Raw genomic sequence first — 27,530 nt, forward strand, 5'->3', positions numbered from 1 at the left:
GCCGACAGGAGATTTAAAAATTACAAGATCTCTAGTTGCTTGGGATTACAGCCCCCCATTTCTAGTCATTAGTCAGTCTCCTTGAAGGGAAGCACTGGCTACTCCCCCATTCTAGATCAGCTTCCCAGATACAAGAGATGGACCAACTTCCATTAACAACAGTTTACAACAGGTGGGAGTCACCTTTCTGTGACCGTGTATTTCAGAAAAGCAAAGATTGCCCATCATTCAGGTGGAGGAATTTTACAAGGTTTTTGGATTCTATTCAGGGGATTTGTCTTTTTCTTTAAAACTTATGTTAATGCAGAATATATTTTAAGAGCGTACCACCAATCTTAGAAGAGCTGGAAAACAGTTCCTGATTTTCATCAACTCTTCAAAAGCGGCTCAAGGAATGCAGAAAAGAATTTCAGGAATCAACTGTGTGCAAATCTAGAATGTAGGCTGCCCGTTCTTGTTCATATCTTTCTCTAGAATCGAAGAGCTTAATCAGAATGCTTCATACCGCGTGCATATCGATTTGAGAAATCAAGGCTTTGATTGTGGCCACATCAGAAAGGGCATGTTACACTTCTTTTGTCCAGCATGAGATCTTGGGCTAAAAACCTGCTTGTTAACTGGTCTCTTGTGTGTCAAGCTAGCCCATAAAACCGTGCATCCTTTTCCCATAAAATTAACCTTCAGACACTTCAAAGCCCCGTTCTCCCAAGTTTGCAATAAGCGCAGGTCGGAAAGAGCCCCAAATCATCAGAGAGCATGACTAAATGACTCTGAAAGAAATGGCTTCCTGAAAATTAAGTTTCTGCCCAATTCTACATAAAAAGTCATTTCCCTTGTTTTTGGACGGGCCCGCTGGGAGCTACTATATGTTGCTACTGTCTTAGTCAGAAATGAGGAACAGCTTATTTTTCTATGTCTCTTAGATGCTTCTAGCAGCTGCAGGCCAAGAGTGGTGCTTTTGCAGTCCTTGAACATTTGCTGGGTACTCCTCTGAGTCTAAGCCTCTTTTCCTGTTTGTGGATGATCTTTCTTTTCAAAGACAACAGCAAAAGTCCAGGCTACATTCAAAAAAAAAAATCCCCTGCGTTTTATTCAGCTTGGGTGTTATAGTTTCAGTCAGCTGTGCTTGCCTGCAAATAGCCTCCTCAAGAGATTTTGTTGGAAAATAGCTTGAAGAAAGGGGTGTGTGTGTGTGTATTTATGGAATTCATTGCGTACTGGAAGAGGACCCATCCTTTCTTCTGAAAGTGCCTTAAGTCTACACAATGATCTATGCGACAATTCAACAACCCCATTGCCTTTGGCTTGAAGTGACACCCAAGGCAGAACCCAAGTTTGCTTCAAACACATCTCAGTAAATTGAGAATGGGGCTGGCTGAACGATGGGATGGAAGGAAGCAAAAGAAAAGCTTCGGGGGATGAGTTCACTTCTCTGCTTCCCCTTCAGTCCAGAGACTAGAGAAGCAATAGCAAACAATTTTAGCTTCCAGGTTTTTTTTTATATCCAGCAAGTTGATCCCCAGCTTCTTAAGATGAAAAACACGTGTCAGCTCCAGATGAAAAGTGCGAAAGGGGGGGTGATGTGTCAGTGGCCAAATTTATGAAGACTTCCAAATGGAGTAAATGCAAAGTAGGAGGCGAGCCACAAAGTGGTGCTCTGATGCGACAATACCTCCTGCTGTCAGAAAAATGCTTTTCTCCAATTATATGAACAATTTTGTTACACCTTCGGAGCCCGTCTGCTTTATGTTAATTTTCTCCTCCTCACAAGAGAGGCCCCAGCAACAAACTGCCCCAGTGGGCTTCTCTTACCAGCTCCAGCACATCCTTTCAAATGGAAGAGTGTTTCTTAGAGTTAACTTTTATCAAAATTCAAGAATGAATCTATCCGTACTACAAATAAAGCTTGCTCCATGAACAATTATATTTTTCGGGGTGGTGGGGGTGGGGGGTTAGGTTTGTCTTTTTTTTTCTTTTTTTTTTAAACAAATATTTATAAACAAAAGGCTAGAAACCTTAACAGTACAGATGCTAATTTCATTATATAAAAGAGAAAATACGAACATGTTCAACACTGACAAACTCTACAAGGAACACAAGTCTCTAAAACCATGGCTTCAGCTCTGCCCATCAGTCTGCGCTGCTTGTTCTACCCCCATTTGGGAGACCCAATGGACATAGCAACCGCATTGCTGTCTGATTTCATGTTTTCGCTGGACTGGAGCTGGGCCTGTCAATCTCCTCTGGTGATGAGGTCCTCAATGTAAGCATCCAGTTCATCGTCTGAATTGAAATCAATATCCTAAAAAACAGCAGAAAAAAAACTTTAGTCCATATAATGTACCTCTTACGAACAAAAGGAGTGACTCTTAGTAATTACAAAAACACAATAAAGAATTTGGTAGAATTCTGAGAATCTAAGCCAGGGGTCTTCAAACGTGGCCCTTTGATGACTTGTGGACTTCAACTGCCAGAATTCCTCAGCCAGGCACGCGTGCCTGGCTGAGGAATTCTGGGAGTTGAAGTCCACAAGTCATCAAAGGGCCACGTTTGAAGATCCCTGATCTAAGCTGATATTTGTAACAGAAGTTGCTCATTTCCAATGTTTAAGACTATTAATTCTTGTAACTCCTGATTACTGGCTGTTCTAGATTCATCTCGAAGGAAAGGTGATTCAAAGCAGCTGATCCATGTGCAAAACCTCTGCTGGTCTTTGACGGTAATAAAGATTTGATTTGAGAGCTCTGGGACTGGTTGGTTTTGCACATCCTGAGAAAGAGCTCAAAAACATCCAGGTTGTTAAGTGAGGCCACACTTACTTCTTGTACCTTCTGGAGAAGAGCAACAATATTTGTCCTCAGTTTCTGAAGCTTCTCATTTGTCTCTCTGACCTTCTGCTCTAAGAGGTGAACTTTCTCCTCGCAGGCTTGGATCTGACCATTTGCACGGGTCTGATAGGAGTTGCACAAGTTCTGCAGACCCACCTCGTATTGTTTAAAGTACTCTTTCTGTGGAAAGGGAAGACATGGAGGAAAACATCCCAAGGTTATAAAGAAACAAGGCAAAAGGACTTCGATTTGCTCCAAGCAAGAAGAGAAAGACACTAATTATTGGACTTCCAATCAAGCCAGCCCTGATTATTATTGCGTAATGTTGAATAACAGGTGGAGATTTATGTGGAATTTTGGGGACAGAGAAGCGTATAATTTAATTACATTCTATAAATAACAAATGAATTTTAATGCAGGGATTCTTTTGTTGTTGTTTTTTTTTTTGCTATTTTGCACCTGTTTTAGAAGTACATTTCACAAATATTAAAGGAGAGGGCCATGGAGGCGACACCAAACTTCCAATTCCAAAATTCTACATCTCATTAAAAAGAACTCTGAGTATATCTGGGGAGGTAATTTGGTTGTAGTGCGTGAATTTATCAGCTGAACACTCACCAAAGGGAATGCCGCCAACTCTTGCGAGCTCATGGAAGTCAAATCCTTCTTGGAAATGGGGAAACTGGGGGGCAAGAAATAACGCAAGCAATTCCTATTGAAGCAAAGAGAAGACAGGCAAGTGCATAGCAGAAGTATATAATGTCATTTGCAGTTAACAACACATACACACACACACACACACAAAAAAAAAGCATAGAAAATGGTACTGGGAATAGAATTCAAACATGAATATTTAGCTCCTTTTTATTAAAGACGTTTCTATACATATTAAGCGGAAGCCCAGCTTTGTTGAGAAAACTTTAATGCTGGGAAAGATGGAAAGAGGACAACACAGCAAAGTACATAGATTCAATCAGGGACGAAGGATGTGCTGCTGGAAGACCTTAAGGGCCAAGATGGGGAAAAGCTATCTTTGAGAGAGGGTCCGTTTAGGTGATTGCTGAGTTGACACCAACTCGATGGCACATAATCAGTCAATTAATGAAAATACGCATTCAGAGTTTATCGAGGGGTCCTTGGTGCTCTCGGAGATGGCTTGTTTTCCTGCAGACGTTTCATGACCCAAACTAGGTAACATCATCAGGGCTAGTGAAGAGTAGGCTTTGCTGTGGGTTTATATTCTAGCAGCTTGCCCTATCAGTGTTGGCAGGGGTGGTCTTAAGAGATTCTTAAGAGGTTGGTGGGCTTCTTTGGCAGTTATCTTGACTGGGGCATTGTTTGTGATCATGTCAACCCTGAGCCACAAATATTCTCCTTTACGAGTGTGTTTAGTGTCTTGCTCTTCCCCAGGAGCAGAATACATTACACGAAGAAGTAAGTCGAAGAAGTTGACCGATCTAAACAATGGCAAGACTAAACGGGGATACGCCCCCACCGACCTCTGTTCCACTCATGAAATCTGAAAGGCTGTCTATTATTTATTCAGAAACACAAAATGAGAAGATGGACATGCCAGATCATGACTACCGCCAGAAATGACTTCACAACACTGAACACTCACCGTAGGGACCGGGCTAACACGTCCGCGTTCTCTTGGCTGTTGCTGGCTCTGGTGGTATCCGGCTGTGTTTGGCCACCCTCAGAGGTAGAGGGCTCAGAAGGAATATTCAGCTGCAGCTGCTCTTCTTGCTGGTCTTCTTGTTGCTGCTGCTGCTCCTCCTCCTCCTGCTGCTGCTGCTGCATACCTGGACTCTGCTGTTCTGGAGATGGGGGTCTCATCAGCCGAACATCCTCGCTGCCTCTCTCTACCCTGAACGAAGCAACGGGCACAAGTCATTTGCCATTCTCAAGTCTCTTTTTTTTCTGACAAAGAGCTAAAATGATTCAAATACTAAACACAACTTTTTAAGGCCAATATTGTGTCAAGTGAAAGACTTTTAGGCCCTAATGTTGCCAGAAGTCATTGGAGTGAATTTTTGCTCCTATGATGATGTGGTGCTTTTTAATGCGAAGCGTTATTCCATAGGTCAGTCTGAAAGCGGTTCTGAGATTGGTTTAAATCAGGGGTAGGCAACCTTGGCTCTTTTATGACTCGTGGACTTCAGCTCCCAGAATTCCTGACCCAGCCATGCTGAGGGGAAAGGGAGAGGTTTCCAAGCTGAGCCATGCTGGCTCAGGAATTCTGGGAGTTGAAGTCCACAAGTCATGAGGGGGCCATAGTTCCCCCATGCTGGCTCAGGAATTCTGGGAGTTGAAGTCCACAAGTCATGAGGGGGCCATAGTTCCCCCATGCTGGCTCAGGAATTCTGGGAGTTGAAGTCCACGAGTCACAAAAGAGCCAAGGTTGCCTACCCCAGCTTAAATGGTAACTATGTGGGGGATTATGGGATACTCCAATCAGACTGAGGATGGTGGTGGTGGTGAATAATTCTGGATCTTGTCCTTGAGAAATATTTCTCTTGATTTGCACAGATAGCCTCTTAAGTCCAGAAGAAGGCTACGCTGTCCAAATTGAACCTGAAACACCGCACAGCCTAGATGCGACATGAGCCAACAAAGACCTGACATTGTGAGCAAGGAAGAGCAAAGGAAGCCCAGGGCCATCTGACCTGCTTCCAGCAAGTGGCTTCAAGGCTTCCTTCACAGCAGCCTGACCATCGCGCAAAACCTCCATCGCCTCAGCCCCCTAAGGTCCCTCCCCTATTGCTCCAGAATCTGTACGTTCAAAATTACCATCGATCCCTTGGGGTAACATCGGTTGGGACGTAATCAAATTTCACCTTCCAACGAACCATCTGCTTGCCCGCCTCAACGGCTGTAATTCGGCCCGTGAACCACTCCTTGTTCACTCGCACCTCCACGTGCTGCCCTTTATCTGAGAGAAGCAGAGAGGGAGAAGCGGATCAAAGGCCAGCAAAAAAGCCCTGGCTGACAAACTGGCAGGATTCTGGCGCTCTCTGTGTTCTTTGCATTCAATAACTGCAAGGTGGAAGTTCAAAACATACAATCTTTTTTTTTTTTTAAATGCAGAACTGCTACCAGTATCAGGGCACTTCCTTCAGTGCGTTGTCTACGAGACTGAGATTGGATAATTGAATTCGCAGGGCAAAGCTCGCTGGGCTGCCAAGGATAAGGAAGGGATGCTAGGAACTAAAATTCAGCAGCATCTGGAAAACCACAGGCTCCCCCGCCCCTCACTTAGTGACTCTGTTAGCAGACAGAGGTGAAGAAGAGTTTTCCTGTGGTAGATATAATCTATGGGTGATTGACCTCTCTTTAAAAAACACTGCAGGTGCAAGAGACCAAGCCAAAGTACCTTTCTGTGCTCTTCTCATTTCTGCTAATTCCTCTTCTCCCGCGCTGTCCGTCAGCTGAAAAGCAGAGAGAAGCCAAATATATCCGAAAATCAGTAACCTTCATCTTGTACTTTATGGACCAAAACTTCAGAATGCCACCCAAAACAAAAGTATAGTTTCTTGACGACTGGATGCTGGGCACTCCTGCAACGGATCTCCACCTGGTATCTACGGAGAGGTGGGACAATCACACCAATTTCTATCAGAGGGTTCTAGTCCTACTTCCAACCAGGCCGGCTGACTTACTTCAACGACCACCTCGCTCGAGTCTTTCTCCTCCTTCACTGTCACAGGTTTGGCTGGCTTCCTCTTTTCTTTTCTCAGTCCAGCCTCCTCCTCCTCCTCCTCGTCATCCTCCACTGTGCTGATGGTTCTCTTCCGGGAACCGGAAGCCTGCGGAGATGAGAGACTGCCTCACGTATCTTAATGGTCAACATTTCTTTTTCTACTTCCAAACCGCCGCTGGGTTTAGGTGTAATTCGGTAAGATTAAGAACGGCAGGACAGTGGAGTGGACTTTCTGGATGCATTTTGGATCATTATTTCTTTTAAAAATTAATCAGAATAGTTTTGGCGAGCGTGCTGGAATGTTCTGTAAACAGAGGCAGTGGGCATTCATGGTACAAAGGAAGCAACAATCCCACCCACACCCCCCGACCCTCGCATTTTTATTTTTTTTAAAAAAGATTTTCACCTGGGCAGGCTTGATTAAGGCAGGTCTCTTTGGTGGAAGCAGCACCTTTAAGGGTTTGGGGCTGGGGGGTCTATGTTGGCTCCTGGCATTCTGAACAGGCCCGGAGGCCATCTTTCCAATCGACACAGATCTGGAGAGAGGCATCACAAAGGTGGATGGGGGGCATTTCCGAGAAGCTTCCAAGTGGTGCTGTAACCTGGAAAGGTTGGATTCTTCCTGGTGTGCCATGTTCTGTGGCCTGGAGCAGCTGATGGCTGGTCGGGGAGGGGGGCCTTTCTTCTGAGAGTTGAGGGGCCTGGAAAGAGACGGAGGAACGGGAGGCCGACGTGCGGCAGCGTTCTTAATCACATCGGGCAGTGGAGGAGATCGTGGCCGCTGGGGTTTGCTGAACAGGTCCACGTTCTGTTAGGACATGAAGAAAAGACAGGTCGCCCTCAATTTTAGTGACTATCCAAGGTTAAGACTGAGGTGAATGTGTGGTCCTTGCAACTGGTCCTCAAGCGTTCCGGCCGTTGTAACCTGTTCCAGGGCCATTTGATTCAGGTATTTGGCAACTGCTTTGTACTTATAACAGTTGAGGAGTCCTGTGGTCGCCATTTGCAACCTTCCCTGCTGGCTTCCCACAGGCAAAATCAATGGGGAAGCCGGTAGAGAAGGCCCCAAGTCACTCCTGCCATTTTTCCCCCCAATAGGGAGTACAAGATCTCTACTACCTAGTCTGTAGCCACTGCCTCCACCCACACTCTGTGGTGCCCATCTAAGGCCTGCCCGCCCTCCATAATGGCTGTAGCTCTTAGCAGCCCACCTGTGCTTCATAGTACCTGCCCTGGGCATCTTTATCCCTGCAGTAACTATGTACTCCTCTGCACACTGCAGCACTATTTGTGGTATCCCTCATGCTCTTTGCCTGGGAATCCTGCCTCTTCCTGCAGGGTTCTGGGCTTACAACGGCAACTGGAACCGCTCTCAGTAAGCCACGAAGAAGTGACCTTGCATTATATAACCCAATTACTTAGCGATGAAAATTATGGTCCCAATTGCCATTTCAATGGATGACTTCTGGTGCACCAGAAGAGAACAATTCCAGAAATAGCAGCGGCTGAAGGGCACTTACCTCTAGCATAGGCTGTGTGGTGACCTCCAGAGGCAGCTTCTTCAGATCAGCATGAGAACGCACTGGGGTAGTTTTCTGGACAGAACAATTGGAACGAAGCATTCGTTTATTTTTTTACCCGCCTTTCAGGGCTGCAGAAATATAGAATACTCCTTCCTCCTCTCTTTTTTTTTTCTCCACAACCACCACCTGGCTGAGGAATTCTGGGAGTTGAAGTCCACAAGTCTATCAAGGGCCAAGTTGGAAGACCCCTGCACTAGACCAAAGTGGTTCTCTAAAGTACTCTTTTATATACGTGCATATGTTTCTTAATTAGCGTAGAATGAAAAGGTTTGTAGTAGCAGTTGTAGCAGTGTGGCTGTATGGATGACTTTGGGCTCTGGACAGAGAACATCTGCAAGTGATTTGGCAGAATGAAGCCCCTGACATGATGGGAGGCCAGACTGACGAAGGCTACAGTCCCGCGTGCAGACTGACCTGCAAGGCTTCCAGTTTGTCCTGCTGCTGGCGAATTTTATCTTGCAGTTCTTTCTCCTTATCTTCCTGCGTTTTCTCTTTTCTCAAGAGGCTCAGGGGAACCTTCTGCTTCTGCTCAGGAGCTTCACACCTGTCAGAGGAAGGAAAAAAGCAAAAGAAAGCTCAGCAATGTGAACGAAAAGCATCACGTGGGTTTAGGCTCTACTACTAATGCTGAGATGAAGATTCACACCAGCTTTGAATAAACAGGGCACACCGCTTATCTGAATCAGATTCTCTTATCCCAGATAGCCAAGTAACCCTTCTCAATGTGGAAAATCAGCCTAGATCCCATTAATGGGCTTCCTGTATTAATTTTACAGTAATGCATTTAATACAACAGAAACAAAAGCTAAATCTTAAACCTGGGCTTCCGGGGAACACAGGTTGAATACCATGCCTCTATTATTATAATCCATGGATTTGCATCAGGATCTGTGCTTGCACTCTGTAACTATTCTCAAGATTCCTTCCTTCTGTCTCAGAGTTCCTTGGGCAGGCAGAGATAGTAGTGCAAACCAGCATCCTAATTATTACCCCAATGTACTATACGTAGAATACACACGAAGTACTCCAAGGTATAATCATCATTTGGCTGGACTCATGTTGTTCTGAGCATCAGGGATTAGCACAATTAACCCTAACCAGGCAATCACCAGGAATCAATACAAATGATTTAAAGGCAACCCCCACACAAAAAAACTCTTCAAAGAACCACAGCTACTAGATGAATTGTACAACTTGTTAAAATGTTTATGGAGATGTAGCGCTTCCACGGTGTATGGTATGGCATAGCTGTAAGATTGAGCTAATTTCTTCTCTTCCTTTATTTCTTAAACTCTTTGACTTGCTATTTTTTTTTTTGTTGTTCTTTCTGAGTTTTATTCTCTGTCTGGATTCTGTTTCATAGGAGGATAAGAAGCATTACTCAAGTGACTTACCTGGTGCATTGTTGTAAAGGCAATTTATGATTTAAAGTGCTTTCTGATTCTCACCCACCTATCTTGTTCAGGATCTGGGTTCATGGCACATATCCAGGTATCTGGGTATTCTTGCTCCACAGAGCTGAGCTGGAACGGGAGTGTCCGCCATTTCAAACACACATCTGTCATACGAGGACATAACGTACAATCAGCATGCTGAAAAGTCTGCTGAATGTGAGACACCTGTGCACAGATCTCTCCACTAAGGTACTGAGAACTTATTGCCAAGGGTCTTATACGACTTTAGCCTGGTGGACACGGACTGTTCTTTCGTGCACTTATCCACTACTGTTGTGCAAAGGGGACATAATACCAAGGCTCCCTGCCAGGAGTTTGATCCTGACTGGCTCAAGGCCGATTCAGCTTTGCATCCTTCCGAGATCAGTAAAATGAGGACCCAGATTGTTTGGGGGGGGGCAACAGGCCGACTCTGTAAACCGCTTAGAGGGGGCTGAAAAAGCGCTGTGAAGCGGTATCCAAGTTTAAGTGCTATTTCTACTGCTATTTTTGCTATTTGGGTGTGACCGCTGGCTTTGGCTCAACGGAGCTGCTTTCGGACCCCAGAATAGAGGAAATCTCAATTCACCACTTACCACATTGAATAGTAGTCGGGATCTCCATGGCTCTCCGCCGTTTGTAACGCAATTCGTTCGATGGGGGCTGGTTCCAGTTTGCAGAGAGGTAGCCAAAATCATCCCAAAACTTGCTAATGCCTTTCTGAGCTGTTTTTTTTTAATTTAAAAAAAAAAAGCCTTTTACAAATGAACAAATGTTATCTGTGTCCATAGGGTTTCTTTCCCTTTATTCTTCCTCCTTTCCTGCCCCCCGATTCTCCCCGTAACGTCTTACCAATCTCAATATCCTTCCAATATTGAGCCAAGTGTTCTCCCATGGCTTTCAATAAGTGCCGATATTCTTTTGCATCTGCAAAATCCTGCTTGTTGTGTGTCGGCTCCAAGACAAGATAGGGGACATCCACTACCCCAACCACTCCACCACATGCCCTAGGGAGAAGAAACAGGGGGTCACCTTTGGTGGCACCCATCCAACAGCCTAATGTCAGAGAGTAGCTGGACCTGAATTATAGGTGGTCCTCCACTTACGACCACAATTGAGCCAAAAACTTCCATTGCTAAGAAAGACAGTTGTTAAGAGTTTTGCTCCATTTTACGACTTTTCTGTTACAATTTACAAGTGACACATAAAGCCAATATTGGCTTACTGAGTTCTTCAGCTAATATCACCCATTTGCATTTAAAATCCAAAGAAGCTTGAAGTGAATTGGCATGCTGTAGCTGAGCATAGCAACTGCAAGGCGATGTATTTTCCTGCTAGTTCCAAAAGTCTACCCAAACTTCTAAGCACTGATTAGAATGGGACTGGAAAAAGGATTTTTTTTTTTTTTACAAAGAGCATCTCTCTGTCCTGTATTACACAGAAATAAAAAGAGATGGTCCCACTTCGTCTAAAAAGTGGTCTTCTGTTATAAAGGTATGGGAAGGTCTCCATGGGAACTCACATGCCGCCTTCCAGCTGTGGGCCCACCTTCTCATACATCTTAATCAACCGGCTGCAATTGTAAACAAACATGCCGTCCAGATGGCGTTGCTCTATGTTCACACCAAAAATGAAGTTCAGTTCTTTTGGCTCTTTTAGTGCTCTGCAAAGCAGGAAATGAAGATATTTTCACTTCTTTGATGGACCACTTATATGAAAGAGAAAAAAGCAAGAAACATGAAAGCATCATATCACTCACCGTTGTTTTGCCTCCCTGATCTTCTTTTTAACATCTGCCTCTCTGCGCATAGTTATTGCTATGTCTTGAGCCTGGCGCAGCATAACCTACAGATATATATAAATAAAACTTCAACTTAGAACACATCTGGAACCAACAAGAGTTTAAGTGTGCACAATTTTGTGGAAATAAACTGTGTCTTATGCAAGCTAAATGACTTCTCCTGAAGTTTCAGAATGTTAAGGGCTCTCTTCCTGCTTTAGGCATGCAACATTTTTTTTTCAAATAGTAAAGGAGGCAATTATACCACAGTTATACATGTGCACGTATGTACACTTATATTATTATGGCTCATCAGAATAGATATTCCAGCAATTTGGATCATGAACCTTTATCCTTTAACCTTTGCCTTCCCAAACTACCAAGCACAGCCAGCAGTTCAAGGATATTTCTCTGAATCTCTTCTGGGATAAATTTCACATTGGCAGTCAAATAAAGTGTATTTACCCTGGACTCCCTGGTCAGGTCCCCTCCCAGCCGCAGCTCCAAAGCCCGGGCTTTGCTTTCTGCTTCTCGTGCCTTGTCTTCCACTGTAAAGGAGAAATTAATTTTGAAAAAAAATGTACACAGATCACCTTGAACTTATAACCAGTTGCTTCCCAGAACGTGTAGGAAACTTCCAAAAGTTGCACTGCCTTCAGAAAATCAGTGCAGCTTTCAGAAGGCTGTGGGAATACAATGCCGTTTGCATGCGGAATGTGTGTGCAAAACAGGCACACTTGGTTTAATGACGCCGCTCACGCCGCAATGGATTCCCATCCCTTCCTTTTTGGGGACTCACCAATCCGAGCCACATGCTCTGCCTTCTTCACTTCTTGTTCCGCTCGAGTCTTGAAGCGCTTGGATGTATACTTGTACATCCTACAAGAAGTTGCAAGAAGAGGGAAAAGAGGAAAAAGAGAGAGAATGTATTAATAAGGCTAGCATTTCTTCTGGATATATAAAATAAAGTAGTCGTCCAATTTCTTAAAATGTACACCCAGCTAGACAAAATCGTTATTTGCTAATCTCAAAATCCTTGAAAAAAAATTAATCTGGAAAAAGCAACAGGAAACCATTTCCATGTTGCTGTTAAGAATGCTACAAGAACTTAATCAAAGTTGACTGGAATGAGGCCTTAACTGCACCTCAGACGAGTAAGACAAATCTTAAAGAACCGAAAATTATGATTCTAACAGTTCTGTGGTCATTTTGTCATATATAATCAAGTTCCCTCATCATGACAGCACACATGTGGATTCTGAACCTGGAATCAAATAATTTAACACCTACCTATATTTTACTATCCCCAGCAAACGGAAACTTCATTAAGAGATTAAAAATGCAAAAGTAATCCATAAATCACGATAGTAATTGGGACCAGAATTTCGGTCACTAAGTGATATGATCGTAAAGCGTAACATTGCGTGACTACATCTCTGCCCTTTTGGTTGAACTGCACTCTGCCTTGCAACTCCATTGTTAAGTGCCACAAACATAAGCAGAAAATCTCGTGACCACAAGGTTATATCAGTTCTCATTCAGTTAAATAAATCACCATAGTTGTTAAGTAAGGCATCATGCGATTATAACATGCTATTTTACGTCCACATTCTCCATTAACTCTGCTTGTTGGAAGCTGGTTGGGAAGCATGCAAAAGATGGTGGAAATGCTCCAATTGCCCTCACTCCTGGCTAGTAAAACAGGATTTAATGGCCAGCAGTACAAGTAATTCTTATTTTCTGATGTTAATCTTGAAACAACATGTAAGATTGCCCGCTTTTGTGTGGTGGTATATATACCACCACATTAGACAATGAATTATTAAGAGCAATTGAACTCGTTTGAGTAGGAAATGGCTAATCATTTGTTTATGTCAGCTACTGTACTATATTTTCCTCAGATTTGGATTTGTTCCCAGGCTTGCAGTATGTTTGTCGAGCCCGTCATTTATTTTGCTGTTATAATTTCTTTTCTACTAGGTTCTCACGTTTCATTTTTGGAGTGGGTAGCCATAATAAAATTTAAGTTTTAATACTTTCTTCTTATCTTAAAAGTTTCAACTATCATGGATAAAAGACAGCTCCACACGGCTTGGCTTCAGAGTATCTTGGGACCATCTTCTCTTAGATCTAGCAGGATAATCTTTGCACTCTTAATGTTGCTGGGAGAATTAAACAAGTTGGCAACAGAAATTCCACATCAATTCATCATTTTCAATGATATCTTCCTTGTGATGCACCCTTGTCATTGTCCGTCATCTATTTGCTAAGCAATTTATCTCAGAATTTTCATAGAGGAGCTGAGTAGTTGAAATTACACATAGCAGACTACTTCATTGCAAGCATTCCTTTGATTCGAGAACATGTGTCCAACTTTTTTGCAAAAAGGTATTGAGGGTATCAGTTTTCATTTGTACAGGCTCCTCTTAAGCAAACAGGAAATTTACTTTCTCCAGAAATAGCTAGCCCTAATCCAGTCATTCCTGACCACGAGTGCTTCATTTAAGAGACTGCCAATCCATGTGCCCTTCAGCCTTGCAAACAAAATGCTGTAGTCTTGAAGTTGAGTCATGCAAATAGAAAATGACTGCAAAGTTTGAAAGCATTGTTATTATGTATGTAAAAGTCAGACTGTAGAGACCTAAAATGGAAACACTATCTGAAACAGTGTAATACAAACTGCATAACTGTCAGTAACATTAAAAGGAATACGAAGAGAAGAAATGATACAATAAGAAAACAGAGATGGTTATGTTATATCATGAGATGGAAATGTTTTGGAAAAATAACTGCAATTAACTCACAACGATGAAAGAATTAGAGGATTAATACAAGCTAAATTAGAAATATGTTGTGATGAGGGGAGCCAAGATGAGGTCTGAAAAATTGGCAAAACCAACTGGACATTCATCTGAAAAATGATAGCAACTTGAGTTTGCTTTGATATCTGCTCAAGACAAAAATGGCTGGCTATAAAAGAACTTGGCTATGCGTCATACCTAGGCTTGAATAAGCAGCAGGAGAGGCGTTTAGTTTGCACTTTGTGGCCGTGGATGAAAATACGCATTCTGGGATCAATGTAGAGCACGGCAGCGTATGCACGGAAAGAACGGCGTTCTGGCTTCCTGAAACAGAACATAGGCTTATAGATCATAGCACATAAACTTAAAAATGTTCTCTTATCATACTAAATTCATCACCGGCAGACTGAGTGATTAACAGCATGCAAATTATATTATCCTTGATTAAAAACAAATAAAATTGGAGTTCAGATTGCTGATTCTATCAAACGTACGTTCCCTCTGGTGGAGTTTCAGCCATCTGGATATCTCGGGGGTCAGAGATCACATCTAGCTCAGGTTCACCATTATCCATCAATTTGAGGTTGAAGACAATCACCAAGGTCCCTGAAGTAACAGACACAGTGTTAGTAAGTCTCTCGTACGAGCATTCTTCCTTTGAATAGATAGCCACACGGACTGGGTCTCTCAGGAAAATATGCTACGTTGAAAACTTGGATTTCAAAGAATACTATCCATAAGGTATGCAGAATATACTACCTTTCTCTCCAAAAATCTTGTCAAACTGTTGCATCACTTCTTGCTCTGATTTAAAAGGAGAATACTTGTAAATCAATTCAGTCTCAACAGAAAATTTTTCCATGTTGTCTGTCAAAGGCTCCCTACTGTGGGCATTCCAGGCAGGCAGTGGAACAATCACCTGCAATTAAAAAAAAAAGAAGCTTTAGAATAATTCTATTTTGATGGTCTTCTAAAAATGGTGCGTTCTCTATTTCGTTAAGGCAAATACTTGCAAACCTCATTAATGCCTTCCTCTTCATGAAACGTGCGAGACAAGAAGAGACACGTCATAGAGTTTTCCTTCTTCGTAAAGAGGATGAAATCCTTGCCAATCCGCATGGATCCTCTGCAGAAAGATTTCAGTTTATGGAATATATACTGAGTGGTACTCAAAACCAATCCTTCCAGGATATACTGAAAATCACAAGGCGGGGAACAAGCTTACTTTGTTTAATTAACTGAAAATCCTGTTGCCTCTGGAGATGGCTAAACGAAACATTCAGAAAAATGCAGTTTCTTCAAAAGAAGGAAATCTATTTGGAATCCGAGCACAGATTATAAAGACATCAGGTCTTTCAATTTAACTGAAGATCTCTGGATGCAGATACTCTTTCCATTGTGCTTTGGGACAATGTAGTTTGGAAGACTTACCAACAGTCTATGTTATTAAGTAATAACATATTAAGAAAAAAGCTTGTGAAAACAGTGAGGCACGTAGCCGCTAATTTTCACTCTTGACAAAATGCTTTTGATTAGGCATTCAAAAGAATCCAGAAGGAGTAGTAGGTAATCTCCTTCAGCTTCTTAAAGGAATCAATTACATTCTAGGAAGTGGCAAAGTTATATAACCAAGATTCATTGTGCTAAACTTGGTTGAAGAGATTGATGGTTATGAATTGTCTTTATTAATGCATTAAAAATAATGGATCAGCTGTGTGAGCTGAACTTTTGGGCAGTTCCAGAAGGAATCATTTTTATTCCACTTCTAGTATTCTTAGTTTACACACTGAAACAGGTGGTTGCTGAATAATTTCAGTCATCCTGGCTGGAATTAAATTTTCTGGATTCATGTCCAATCAGATTCAGAACTCTCAATACACAAATTACACGATTATGAAAGTGGATAATTGGTGATAAAAGAGTTAGGATATTAATTTTTAAGATCTTGCAACAGATTCTCCTAAGGCAATTCCTAAAACTGAGAGATGAGTTCTCTTCCAGTGGGTTGATACTGAAAGAGATTGCTGTTCTGACTTCCCCACTGAAGGATTTAGGAAATGATCTGGATTAATTCTTGGTATTGAAGAAATCCAAATGAACATATTATCAAGTGATTATTATCTACAAGTCCTAAAGGGTACTTGCAGGATGTTTTCTTCTCATACAAGTTTGAAGAAAATGTAGTAATACTATAATGCTGGTTTACCGAATAGAATAGAATAGGAATAGGAATAGAATAGGAATAGAGCTGGAAGGGACTTTGGAGGTCTTCTAGTCCAGCCCACCTATACCATTTCAGACAAGTGACTGTCCAGTCTCTTCTTTTCATTTACTTCATAAGGTAAGGTAAAATAAGAGATGTGACAGAAGCCAGTAACCAGGGAAGCAAGCAACATCATGAAAAACTCATCCTTCCAGTAAGTAAATTTTTCTTTTTCTTTTTAGCATTTCAATGAAACAAAAAGTATGGAGACTGGACTCCAGTATGGAGACTGGACTCCATAATACCTACGATTTTAAGCCATTTCCATATTGTCCAATCTGTGTGGATTCTGGTGACCGTTTAGCAGATTTACCAAACTGAATCACACTTGCAGCATCATCTGAAAGTAATACAACAAAATGAGGAAGAAAAAAACCTCAAGAATACATATATTACTAGCTCCCTCCCTAAAGCTTCAGATAAAGAATTCTTCCAAGTATGCTCCAATGTTCATAATCTCTATTCAGAAGGAGGTATGTTAAAAGGTAGAACAGATTCACAAAGTCACTTGGGAAGTTTCTTGTCTTCTGATGACAATAAGCTCCAAGCTGATCTTCAATAATAACAAAGATATAATTGCTAGGCAATTATAGTATACGGTAAAGTGGATGTAGTTGCAAAAAAATGTTGTTTTCAGTACTGGGAAATCCACCAAACAATTTTCTAGATAATAGCATCTCTTTTCATCCATTTACTCTGTGCTTTCCAAATAATTTCATTCAGGTTAGCTCTATCAATAAATTAGATGTTATGGTTCAGAAGCAAATAATTTTGTCACAAAAAATGGAAGCATTTGCTTAAAGCTGCTGTTGCACTTTACTCAATTTCTTAATCTTGCAATGATGTAATTTTTAAAAATGAAAGGCTGTATGGCTGCCTGACAGATGAACAAACTGTAGATACAATTAAAATCCATTTCCTTTATTCAGCTGTGATCAGCCACATAACACATACAGAATTAAAGAGATTGTGGATTTTGAAAATATTAAACTATCTTTCATCATAGTAGGTTCTATGAAACAAGAATTACATAACACTAATATGACGAAAGATAGTTTAATATTTTCAAAATCCACAATTATTTCAATCCATGGAATGCCTTCTGTAACAGTCTTCTCGTTATTTCCTGCTCACTGAATTATTTTACAGATAGCCCCCAGTTACTGACTGCTTGTTTAGCAAACCTTCAAAGTTATGAAGAAACTGAAAATAGCAGATTTATGACCCACAGTCCTCTTAAGTTGTGGCTATCGTAGCACTTCCACAGTCACATGATTGCAGTTTAGATGCTTGGCAACTGGTGCACATGTACAATGGTCCTGTGATCCTACAACCTCATGATTGCTATTTGTAATGTTTGCCAGTTTTTGACAAAGTCAATGGGGAAGCTAGAAGGAAATTGCAAGCTGTAGCCAACGCATTATAACAGCTGTGGTGATTCACTTAACAATTGCAGCTGAAAATTACATCATAAATTGATCACATGATGTTTCTCTTTATGACCATGTAGTTTAGTGACAGAGTTGCTGATCCCAATTGTGGCTGGTAAGTGAAGACTTCCTTATATAGCCTCAAAGTTCTGATACAAAGAAAAGATGGTATCAAAGAACATGTTTCAAGAAAACAAGTTTCAGCCAATATCAATAATGAAATGCTCATCAATTCACAATGCCACGAGCCAGGTAGAAAGTAAAAAAAATCAGGTGTAGTAAAAGTTTGCCTTTTCCAAGGATTAGGACTGTCAACAGTAATCATGTGTACAGCTTTTACAAGATAGTCAATTGTAACTGTATTTTCCACTCTTTGGGCACTTGTGATATGAAACTATGTACGAAAAATCCAAGATAACAAGGTAGGTGGATCAGGCAAACATAGTAGGCAGATTCAAGGCACTCAGGTGAACAAATCAGTACCCAGGACAGGCAAAGTTTAAAAACCCTGAGTGAAGAAGCCAGCAAAGATTATCTTAAATAATACAAAAAGGGCTTTGACAGTTTAAAAGTCATGTTGAATATTTGGCAAACAGTTTTCCTTTTGCCAAATGACTCTAGTAGACTGACATGTCTTTCATCACTGGCAAGGACTACACATTCTCCACACAAACCCCATTGAGGCAGCAGTAATTAATGCAGTCACAGAGCCATCCTTTTTCTCCCGAAACAACACTGGGGCGACAACGTGCGATTTTGCTGGCTGGATGAAACCCCTGGCCAAGTTCTTGTCAATAAAAGCTCTGAGCTCTTCCAACTCCCTTGGTGTCATCAAGTCTAGACTTCGGTAGTTTGGCCCTGGGTAAGATCTTGATCACAAAGTCTGTGGTCGATTGGGAGGGGAAGCATGTCAGCCTTCCATTCACCTCCCATTTAGAAGTCTTCTTCTAAATCCCGGTATTTAGTAAGTATGGCACTAATTGCTTCTTTCCACTCTTGGGTTGAAGAAAGGCTTTCCCCTTTCACTTTCTTAATAAGAGGCACGTGGTTACTTAGTTTCACTTGCTTTGGGGCTTCGTGCTCTGGGTTTTGCCGGAGAATTTTTAATACATTTCAGTTTCAGTCTATGAACAAGTTCCTGCACTTGAGGAAGTCACTGTTAGTTCTATGCAGATTATCACTGCGATTAGAGGGTCACTTACCATAGGGTCGTCTTCTTTTCCGCTGCTGTTGTCTTGATCCAGCTTTGGGAATTTGATCGGAGTTCCCTTACCATCGCTGATCAATGGGGTGAACTCTACGATCTCAACCCCTCTTAGAGATCCCGCTCAGCATTTAAATGTCACTTTAGTTTTCTTGGGAGCCTCACAGGTGGCAACTGATGTTTGGCACTGGGAAGGACAATGGCTTGTTGGCCATCTTTGCCATATTGGAAACATTCCATATTGTGAAGCCTAGGGTTGCCTCCCCTTTCCCATCCAGAGTGAATCCTTCCTCTCTGGGGTGTAAGGATTTTGTTGCTCCCAGCCAGTGCATTCGTGAAACGTTGCAAAGTCAATCACCTCATCTTCCAACTTGTACCACTGGCAGAGGGTTCTAGGTGCTCCTCATTGTCATGTAGGAGATGTAGATCTCATGGTTTAATCCGTCTCGGAAGTCTTCAAATAGTATTGCCTGGGCCATCTAGTCAACTGGCTGGGCTCTGGAATTCTTGGATATAGGCTGCAACGGACCTCTTCTCTTGCCTGATCCATTTCAGTCAGATCATTGCCTTCCGTTGCCCAGGGTTTCCCTGAACCTCTGCCTAGGGCCAGCATGAAGTTGTCGAAGTGGTGTAGCTCCTCAGCATTTCTTGAGAGGTCACCAAACTTTGAGTATTACGCCTTCTAAAATAATACATGAGCATGTGGAAGCTTCCATCATACAACCATGATCCCTTACAATTTTAAACAATAAAATTGTTTTAAAAAAATATGTAAACATAAGTGAATGAATAGGTAAATGATAAGAATGAGCTTATTTTTTGTATAATTCCTGAAATCTGGTTTTCACTTTGAAGATAACCACTCTCGTTCACCAAAATCAAGGCAAAGAAGGGCATTTGCTTTAAATCAGCTTCTCTTAAACTATAACAGATTATTAAAAAATGGCAGGTTTTCTCTCTCCCAGCACTACTGTTCTCAGGTCACAAACATAGTTTGCCTACTTTTTCTTTCAGGCTGGTGCTTGGTGTTTGTAAATCCCTCCCTAGCTTTTGCAATTCATTCCTTCCAGTCTCACAGCAGCTTTTTTCCTTCAGTTGTAATTTCTTTTAAATGATTAAAGGAAGTTCAACATGGATAGCTGAAGCTTGAACAAAAGTCTCTTGCTCTCCAGGCATAATATTGCCTCATTTGAAAGATAAGCATTGTGTTTTGAACACATAAGCTTCATATATGGCTTGGACTGATTTGCGTTCAGCATACTTTTGTATTAAATTGGTAAACTCCTTGAAAAAAGACCTTATGTGAACTCCCAGTATATTGAGAATTAACACTTTATGGCAAAATTATCCTTCAAGTCAAGTGTGACTCCTGATGATTACACAAATATGTCTATCTAGTTTCCTTGAGACAATTGTGAAAGTGAATCATCATTGCTTTCTTCCAGGATGCTATTTTGGTTTTCCAGTCCACGCAACATCCCTGGACTTCCCTGGAGTTCTCCCATCCAGCCACTACTCAGCGTTGATTATGTTTAATTTCCAAGTAGAGATAACATCAGTCAAATATTGTCTCCAACTGAGATAGTTCATCCTTTGAGAGGTCCTTAGTGCCCTCTGAGCTTGTTTTCTTGCAGATGTTTCATTACCTAAACTAGGTTAATATCATCAGTGCTAGTAAGGAGTGTTGTTTGCTGTCGGTTTATAGTCTGGTGGCTTGCCCTGTCAGTGTTAGTGGGGTGATCTTAGAAATTCTTTGGTTGGGCTGTTTATTATTGGCTCTTTGGCAATAATTGGGTTATTGTTTACTTGATTATTGGTCTGATTTTAATCTTAATCTATGATGATCTGGGTGTTGATGCTGGTGGAGAGGTGCTTGGATCTTTTTGTTCCTTTTTGGGCTGGCTGATTGTCTCTTTTGCATATAGATGTTGTTAATGTCTGTGTGTCTATTGATGGCTAATTTGTTGGAGTGCCAGGCTTCTAGAAATTCCCAGGTGTTTTTGGACTTGGCTTGGTCTAGGACTGTGACCTTTTCTCAATTGAAACTTCTAACTGCTAGTTGGTATTCATGGATGTGTTCTGCCAGTCTTCTGCCTATTTGTCCTACATAGTGGTTGTTGCAGTTCTTACAATGTATGTTGTAGATCAGAGGCCCCCAATCTTTTAGGCATCAGGGACTGGTTCTGTGGGGAGAAGTTTTTCCACGGACCGTAGGAGTGTGGTTTCGTGTGCTGCCTATATCCCATGGATGGGGCTTTGTTTGTTTGCACGGCTGTTTCTGACATGGCACGGCCCAGTGCTGGTCCACAGACCAGGGGTTAGGAACCTCTGTCGTAGATGACTCCTGTTTTTTCTTCTAGGGTTGCTGGATCTTTTGGTTTGCTTAGGATATTTTGAAGGGCTTTAGTCGGCTTGTGTGCTATGCTGATTCCATGTGGTTGTAGTAGTCTGTTGGTGGTTTCTGAGATATTCTCGATGTATAGCAGTATAATTCTTTTTAGGGTTTGTGCTGTATTGGGCTTAGTGATCAGGGACTTTTTGATAAAGTTGCATGGATATCCATTTTGTTGGAATAGGTTGTATAGGTGCTCCATTTCCTTTTTCTACTATTCCGGGTTGCTGCAATGCATTTGGGCTCATCTAAATAAAGTCTTTACGTAGTTTCTCTTGTGAGGGGTTGGGTTGTTGCTTTGCTAATGGAGCATCTGATTAGTGGTTTTTCTGTACACTTGCATTTCCAGGTTGCCATTGGGGTCTCTGCTGATCAGGTTGTCTAGGAAGGGTACCGAGTTGTTGTTTTCTTCTTCTCTAGTAAACTGGATTCCTTTAAAAATGTTATTGATGGTTCTGTGGGTGTTCCCTAATTGGTCGTTTTTTATTATGGTGAAGATATTGCCTACATATCTGATCCATATTTTTGGTTGTGAAAATGTTATGGCTTCTAGATGTTGCATGACGACCTCCACTGTGGCAAACTGATTTCATTTGTCAGAATATGAATATAAAAATACCATTTTCTGTAGCTTATTGTCTGTTTTCTGCTGCCCCTGGAAGAATCTAAGAGTCCAAGCTCATGATACACTGTCATTAAAACGTGATGCGTCCTAAAATCATTCACAGGAAGAAACTAAGCATCTGGAGAAACCTATCTCATAAATATTGCTAATTTAAGTCACATAAGTATTTTCTTATAAATTTTCTGGAATACTCAACTTCAGACTATTTAATAATAAATTTATTTTATGAATACACAAATTCATATCAAATTATCACTAATAATAAAGTTGAAATACGTGATTTGTGTGCAGATGTACATGATTACCAGGTTACAATTTTTCATAAAATTACCATATAGCTTTGAAGGCACCATACCTGAAATTTCAATTGAATCACCTTTGAAATGGACCTTCAGAGCATACTAATCAACAGATCTTAAAATAGATTTTTATCATTCTGCCTTTACTGACTTCACAAATATTTTAACAAACTTTGGGAAAACATAATGGATAATCCATATTTGATCTACTGTAATCTGTCAATTTCAAATATTCTTTTTCTCTCTCTTTTTTTACTTACTTGGATCCATTCCAGCTCCATCGTCCAAAAAGCACAGCATGAATCCACCTCGAAGGTCTTCACGATTCTCTATGAGAACAGAAGACTTTTGAGTGACGGGTCTACAATCCTTCTTTTATATTAGGAATAAAAACTGCCATGGCCAGGATTCGGTACTTATACTTGTTTCTGATTTCATCCTGTATTTTCAAGCAAGACCAAAGGCAGTTCCATGTTTGGAGACAGAGGTCGTGATCAGGAAATCATCCATTAGCGTTGCACTATGCAACTTCATCTCTTCTCAGCTCCAAGCTGGTGAGATCTTCTCATCATAATTGCATGAGACTGAAGGAATATCTGCTGTAGTAAGCAGATCTATAAAAGCCAACTAGTGCCACACTGGGAAATAGATGAAAATTTAGAAATATATGGAACAAAATAATATTAGAATCTCTCTTAAATTCAATTAAATAATTTGAATTAGATAACTACCAGCAGCTTTTAGGTTTATTTGATATGTAATGTTGGGAAAGGACATAATGATGTCAGCTGCGTCACCTATGGTATATGTGTACCAATTAGCATTTTGATAAAGATCACATGGAAGTCATCCTCATGCCAGAACAGTAATATATGAATGAGTGAGATGAATAAATACAACTGTAGATACACTATTACATAGGATGTTAATTTCAACTCTGTAAATATGATTTTGTAAGCCACAAAGTCTTATTTTATAAATTTATCAATTATAGACATAACAATGTAATCGTTCAGAGCAATAGTCTTGTAGCACAAAAGCTGCACATTATCTTATTCTTTATTACTTTGGAACAAAAACATTTTCTGTTATTATCTACTGTTCTTTCTCATTCGGTCATGGAGTCAGTTTAAATAACACATAAAGGCAAAGGTTTCCCCTGTCCAGTCATGTCCCACTCTAGGGGGTAGTACTCATCTCCATTTCTTAGCTGAGAGAACCAGCATTGTCCAAAGACATTTCCATGGTCATGTGGCCAGCATGACTACAGGTAGTCGACTTATGACAATTGAGCCAAAATTTCTGTTGGTAAGACATTTTAAAGTGAGTTTTGTGCTACTATTTATCATACATTATATCATATTTTATTGGTAAAACAGCTTCAAGAATTAATGAAATGAATGAGTTCAAATGCTTTAAAGCTTATGAAAGGGCCTGGGAATAAATTCAGTGAACAGAAAGATCATTTAATACTTTCCTAGTTATCATTAAGTATGTACATATTCTTTGTGTTCCACCCACTCCACTTTCCAATCTACCTTCTGTGTTCTATTAATATCTGGCAAGTTATAAGGAAAAAAGTTAACTTACCAGAAAAGATATCTATTCTTGTGGCATTTGCATCTCTATAAAACAGCAATAAGGAATTGGTTTTAGTAGAGGATGAGCTATCACACACTGAATAATGCAAGAAAACAAAATTAAAACCTAGGAAGTTATTGTCTTATAAACATTACCTTGCATTATCTACAAGCTCCGCGAGAGCCCCAAACAAGAATTCATGTGTGGTTCTGCAATGCCAAACAGAATCGGTAAAAATCTAGGAAGCTGTCTACATATATATTATTGACCTAATTTGTAACAGGTTCTTAAAATGGCCTAGAAAATTACATAAAATTGTCCCTCATAACAGAACAAATTCTTAAAGTTAACTAGGATGGCAGCATATTTTGTAAAAGAAGACAAGTCATTGGAGGAGTAAAAATTCAGCAATTATAAAAAGCAAAATTAAAAAATCAAGAAAACAGACCTTTTTCAAAATGATTCAAATGTGTAAACTATTAATAATTCAATCTGAAATTGTTCTTGATATATGTAGCATTAAGAGATCTCTTTTCTATAAAAGCAGATTTCCTAATTTCATCATCTTGTAGGAAATTCTGAAATGCAAAAAAAGCCGAGTAATCTTGTTTAAATTTAAATAAATGTTTGAAGTCAAACACTGTACTGTTACTTTCCTCACTATAACTATAATCTCAGAGTTCATTCTCAAAGACAACTGAAACATAGTACACAGTCCTTGACATACGGCCACAACTGAGCCCAAAATGTCCACTGCTAAGCAAATAGTTAAGTGAGTTTTCCCCACTTTACGACCTTTCTTGCCAGTTAAATGAATCCCTGCAGTTGTTCAGTAACATGATTGTTAAGTGAATCTAGCTTCCCAATTTTGCTTGTCAGAAGGTTGCAAGAAGTGATCACATGACCCAGTTGTCAGGCGGCTGATTTTTGATCATGTGACCATGGAGCTGCTGCATAACGGTCTAAGTCACTTTTCTCAGAGCCATTGTAACCTTGAATGGTCACTAAAAAAATGGTTGTAAGTCGAAGACTAATCCAGTTTCTCCTGTTTCTAAATATCAATACTTTTAATGTTAGCTTTTAAACTGCTCAGGGACCATTCCACAAGACTAATCAGCTGTACAATTTCAGCAATGTCTACATTATACTAAAATCATAACATTTCAAATATCCTATAAACTAATAAGGAAACCATGTCCTGATTTTAACATGCCAATTCTACCAGATTTCAAGCGTGACAATTTGAGATACTGTATGAAAATTAAATGAAAAACATACTGCATTATGTTGCTCCATGATCATATGTGAACATCCCTGCTTATTACAGAGAACAAGGCCATGGACGTATATCACATTATCATAGCTTCTCACGTTGGAAGTCATTTTTCTTCTTTAGCCAAAATTTTAAAAATTCAGTCCAACCTTATCTTTAGCAGTTTTTGCCATGGAAAATGACAAATCTATGTATCAAGGATTCCAGAGATTCCTATTATCACAATTACATCTTCACTGAAACAAGGAGATGCTCTTTCACGAATAAAATTGCAAGATGTCACAAACTTCATATTCAATAATCATCTCTGCATCTTTCCCATCAGGACTGTCTTGTTTGCTTAGATTTTTTTACTGCACTATTAAGAACCATTTCTCTTTTTTGCAAAAGAAATCCCACAAAACTGTAGCTAAAGAATTCATGCTTCTTTCATATGTATCGCAAATGCACATCATATTTGCTGTTCTTTTTATAACTATTTTATTATTATTCCATTTCATGCCACATTCTGTAGTTTCTGTATCACCAAATTGTGGGAAGTTTTTGTCACACCTTGATTTATTGTCACTTATTAAATGCGTTCTTTCTTGACATATCTTCAGAAGCTGGTGTATCTTCTTGTTGATACAAGTAATCTAACTACAAACAAGATGTAAATATTCGGCTGTGAAGTAGTGTAGCTTTTTGCAGTGTAATATTACCAAGAACTTTCAGCCATTTATAAATCAAGTCAATCTCAATTGCCAGCAGTTAGATTTCTCTTCAAGTCAGTCTCTTCACTCTTCATTATTCGTGTTCTTGTGGATTAAAATCTTCGATCAAATTCTCTAACTTCATCTTTAGCATAGGATACTAAATTAGTCATCCATTTCTCATTTCAATATAGTGAAAATACTTACCAACTTAGAACTAAGGAGAAACTTCCTGACAGTTAGAACAATTAACCAGTGGAACAACCTGCCTCCAGAAGTGGTGAATGCTCCAACACTGGAAGTTTTTAAGAAGAGACTGGACAGCCATTTGTCTGAAATGGTATAGGGTTTCCTGCCTGAGCAGGGGGTTGGACTGGATGACCTCCAAGATCCCTTCCAACTTTATTATTAAACTTCTGTTATCTAAAAGCTCTGCTTCCTGATCGATCAACGATCATAGGCTTGCTTACTGAATATCTTTACAGAATTGTCCATACTTTCTTGCTATCAAAACTTTGTTGTTGGACAGTATAGCTTATTGTTACGTCGTCTTCAGAGATTGCATCAGCCTTGTTTCTCAATTCCATATATTGCTTCATTATTGCATCATCTTTTCAAATCCTTTTTTCCGTTCCTTGAGCCAAAAGCACTTTTAAAAGGTCCAAAACAATTCCTAGGGATCCAGTGAATCCTGAGCTGGAGAGCAACTTCAGCTAGCTGATTCATGTCAAAGATTCCAGCAGCTTTTCATGCATTTTCTGATCACCCATGAGGATTACCTTCTACCCGATGAGATGGTTTTTGTTTTCTTGGATTAGCGCAGTAGTGATCACCAAGATCCAAGGAAGAAGAAATCTCTTAATGCTACATTTGGTAACCCACAGCCTTCTTCCCTTCCTACTCACGAGTTAGTGTGCAGATATTCGAAAGTGAGCTGGGCACGTTGCAGGCTGCTGTAGTTGGAGGCCATGATGGCACAGGCACCCCTCTCCCCCAAGCCCTTTCCCCTGAGGGAAAAAGCAGGATGTGCTTGCCTCCCCCTCTCAGAAACTATCTCTGCCCAACCCAAGCCCAGCTCCTCCCAGCCCAGAGCCACATTCTTCGCCCAACTCGGTGCTCCCGTCCGTTGACCCCTCCCCCACTCTCCGGCCGTTATCTCCTCAGTTCCAAAGACAGCGCTGTCCAATCCACCTCCCTCCTGCCTCAATTCTCTACTGCCGTCGGTTCCCCTTTTCTCTCTTTCTCCTCACGCAGAGGGAAATGACCACCTAGGGTCCCCCCGTCTCGCTGCCCTCATCCGCTCCAGCCTCACACCCGCACCGATACTCCTTCCCCTCGCACAATGCGGCGAGGAGAAGAAAGGGGCGGAGACTCTGACAGCGCCCTTCGACGGCGATTGGGCGAGAGCTGGTCACGTGTCCAGCACCGATGGGGCCACCGCCGGGCGAGGGGCGTAGCCCTGCTTCGCGAGAAACGGCCGGACGAGGGGGGAGTGGCGCCTTTACCCTCTCTTTCCCCTCCCTCGCATTTTATTTCTGACTCAGATGACCGTTTAAATCGGGGGAGGGGAGTAGGAGGGTAGAACTAGCGCACGCGCGTGAGGAACTCGCTCTCGCCTCTTCCCCTTCTCACCGCCTGCTGAA

At 41.0% G+C, this 27,530-nt stretch overlaps 1 protein-coding gene across 2 annotated transcripts; it reads right to left on the reverse strand.

The window, feature by feature from the left end:
• Positions 1 to 1,900: 1,900 nt before the first annotated feature.
• MORC2 (MORC family CW-type zinc finger 2) lies at positions 1,901 to 27,254 on the reverse strand. 2 transcript variants are annotated; one of them, XM_039332478.1, is made up of 26 exons: positions 26,793 to 27,254; positions 24,078 to 24,131; positions 23,932 to 23,966; positions 22,602 to 22,670; positions 16,641 to 16,731; positions 15,146 to 15,254; positions 14,888 to 15,047; positions 14,623 to 14,734; positions 14,327 to 14,452; positions 12,127 to 12,206; positions 11,793 to 11,875; positions 11,307 to 11,392; positions 11,070 to 11,210; positions 10,400 to 10,554; positions 10,144 to 10,272; positions 9,567 to 9,672; positions 8,529 to 8,658; positions 8,052 to 8,126; positions 6,938 to 7,339; positions 6,491 to 6,637; positions 6,205 to 6,259; positions 5,622 to 5,763; positions 4,450 to 4,698; positions 3,447 to 3,540; positions 2,820 to 3,008; positions 1,901 to 2,302 (listed from the first exon to the last, which is right to left on the reverse strand). In XM_039332478.1, the coding sequence occupies exons 1-26, from the start codon at positions 26,855 to 26,857 to the stop codon at positions 2,234 to 2,236; spliced, it is 3,153 nt and encodes a 1,050-aa protein (XP_039188412.1). In that variant the 5' UTR covers positions 26,858 to 27,254; the 3' UTR covers positions 1,901 to 2,233. The 2 variants fall into 2 exon arrangements, with proteins under 2 accessions (XP_039188412.1, XP_039188413.1); XM_039332479.1 differs by lacking the exon at positions 24,078 to 24,131.
• Positions 27,255 to 27,530: the final 276 nt, after the last annotated feature.

This window comes from Crotalus tigris, unplaced genomic scaffold (genome assembly GCF_016545835.1).
Source record: "Crotalus tigris isolate CLP2741 ecotype Arizona unplaced genomic scaffold, ASM1654583v1 scf7180000024461.5605484, whole genome shotgun sequence".
NCBI lineage: Eukaryota > Metazoa > Chordata > Lepidosauria > Squamata > Viperidae > Crotalus > Crotalus tigris.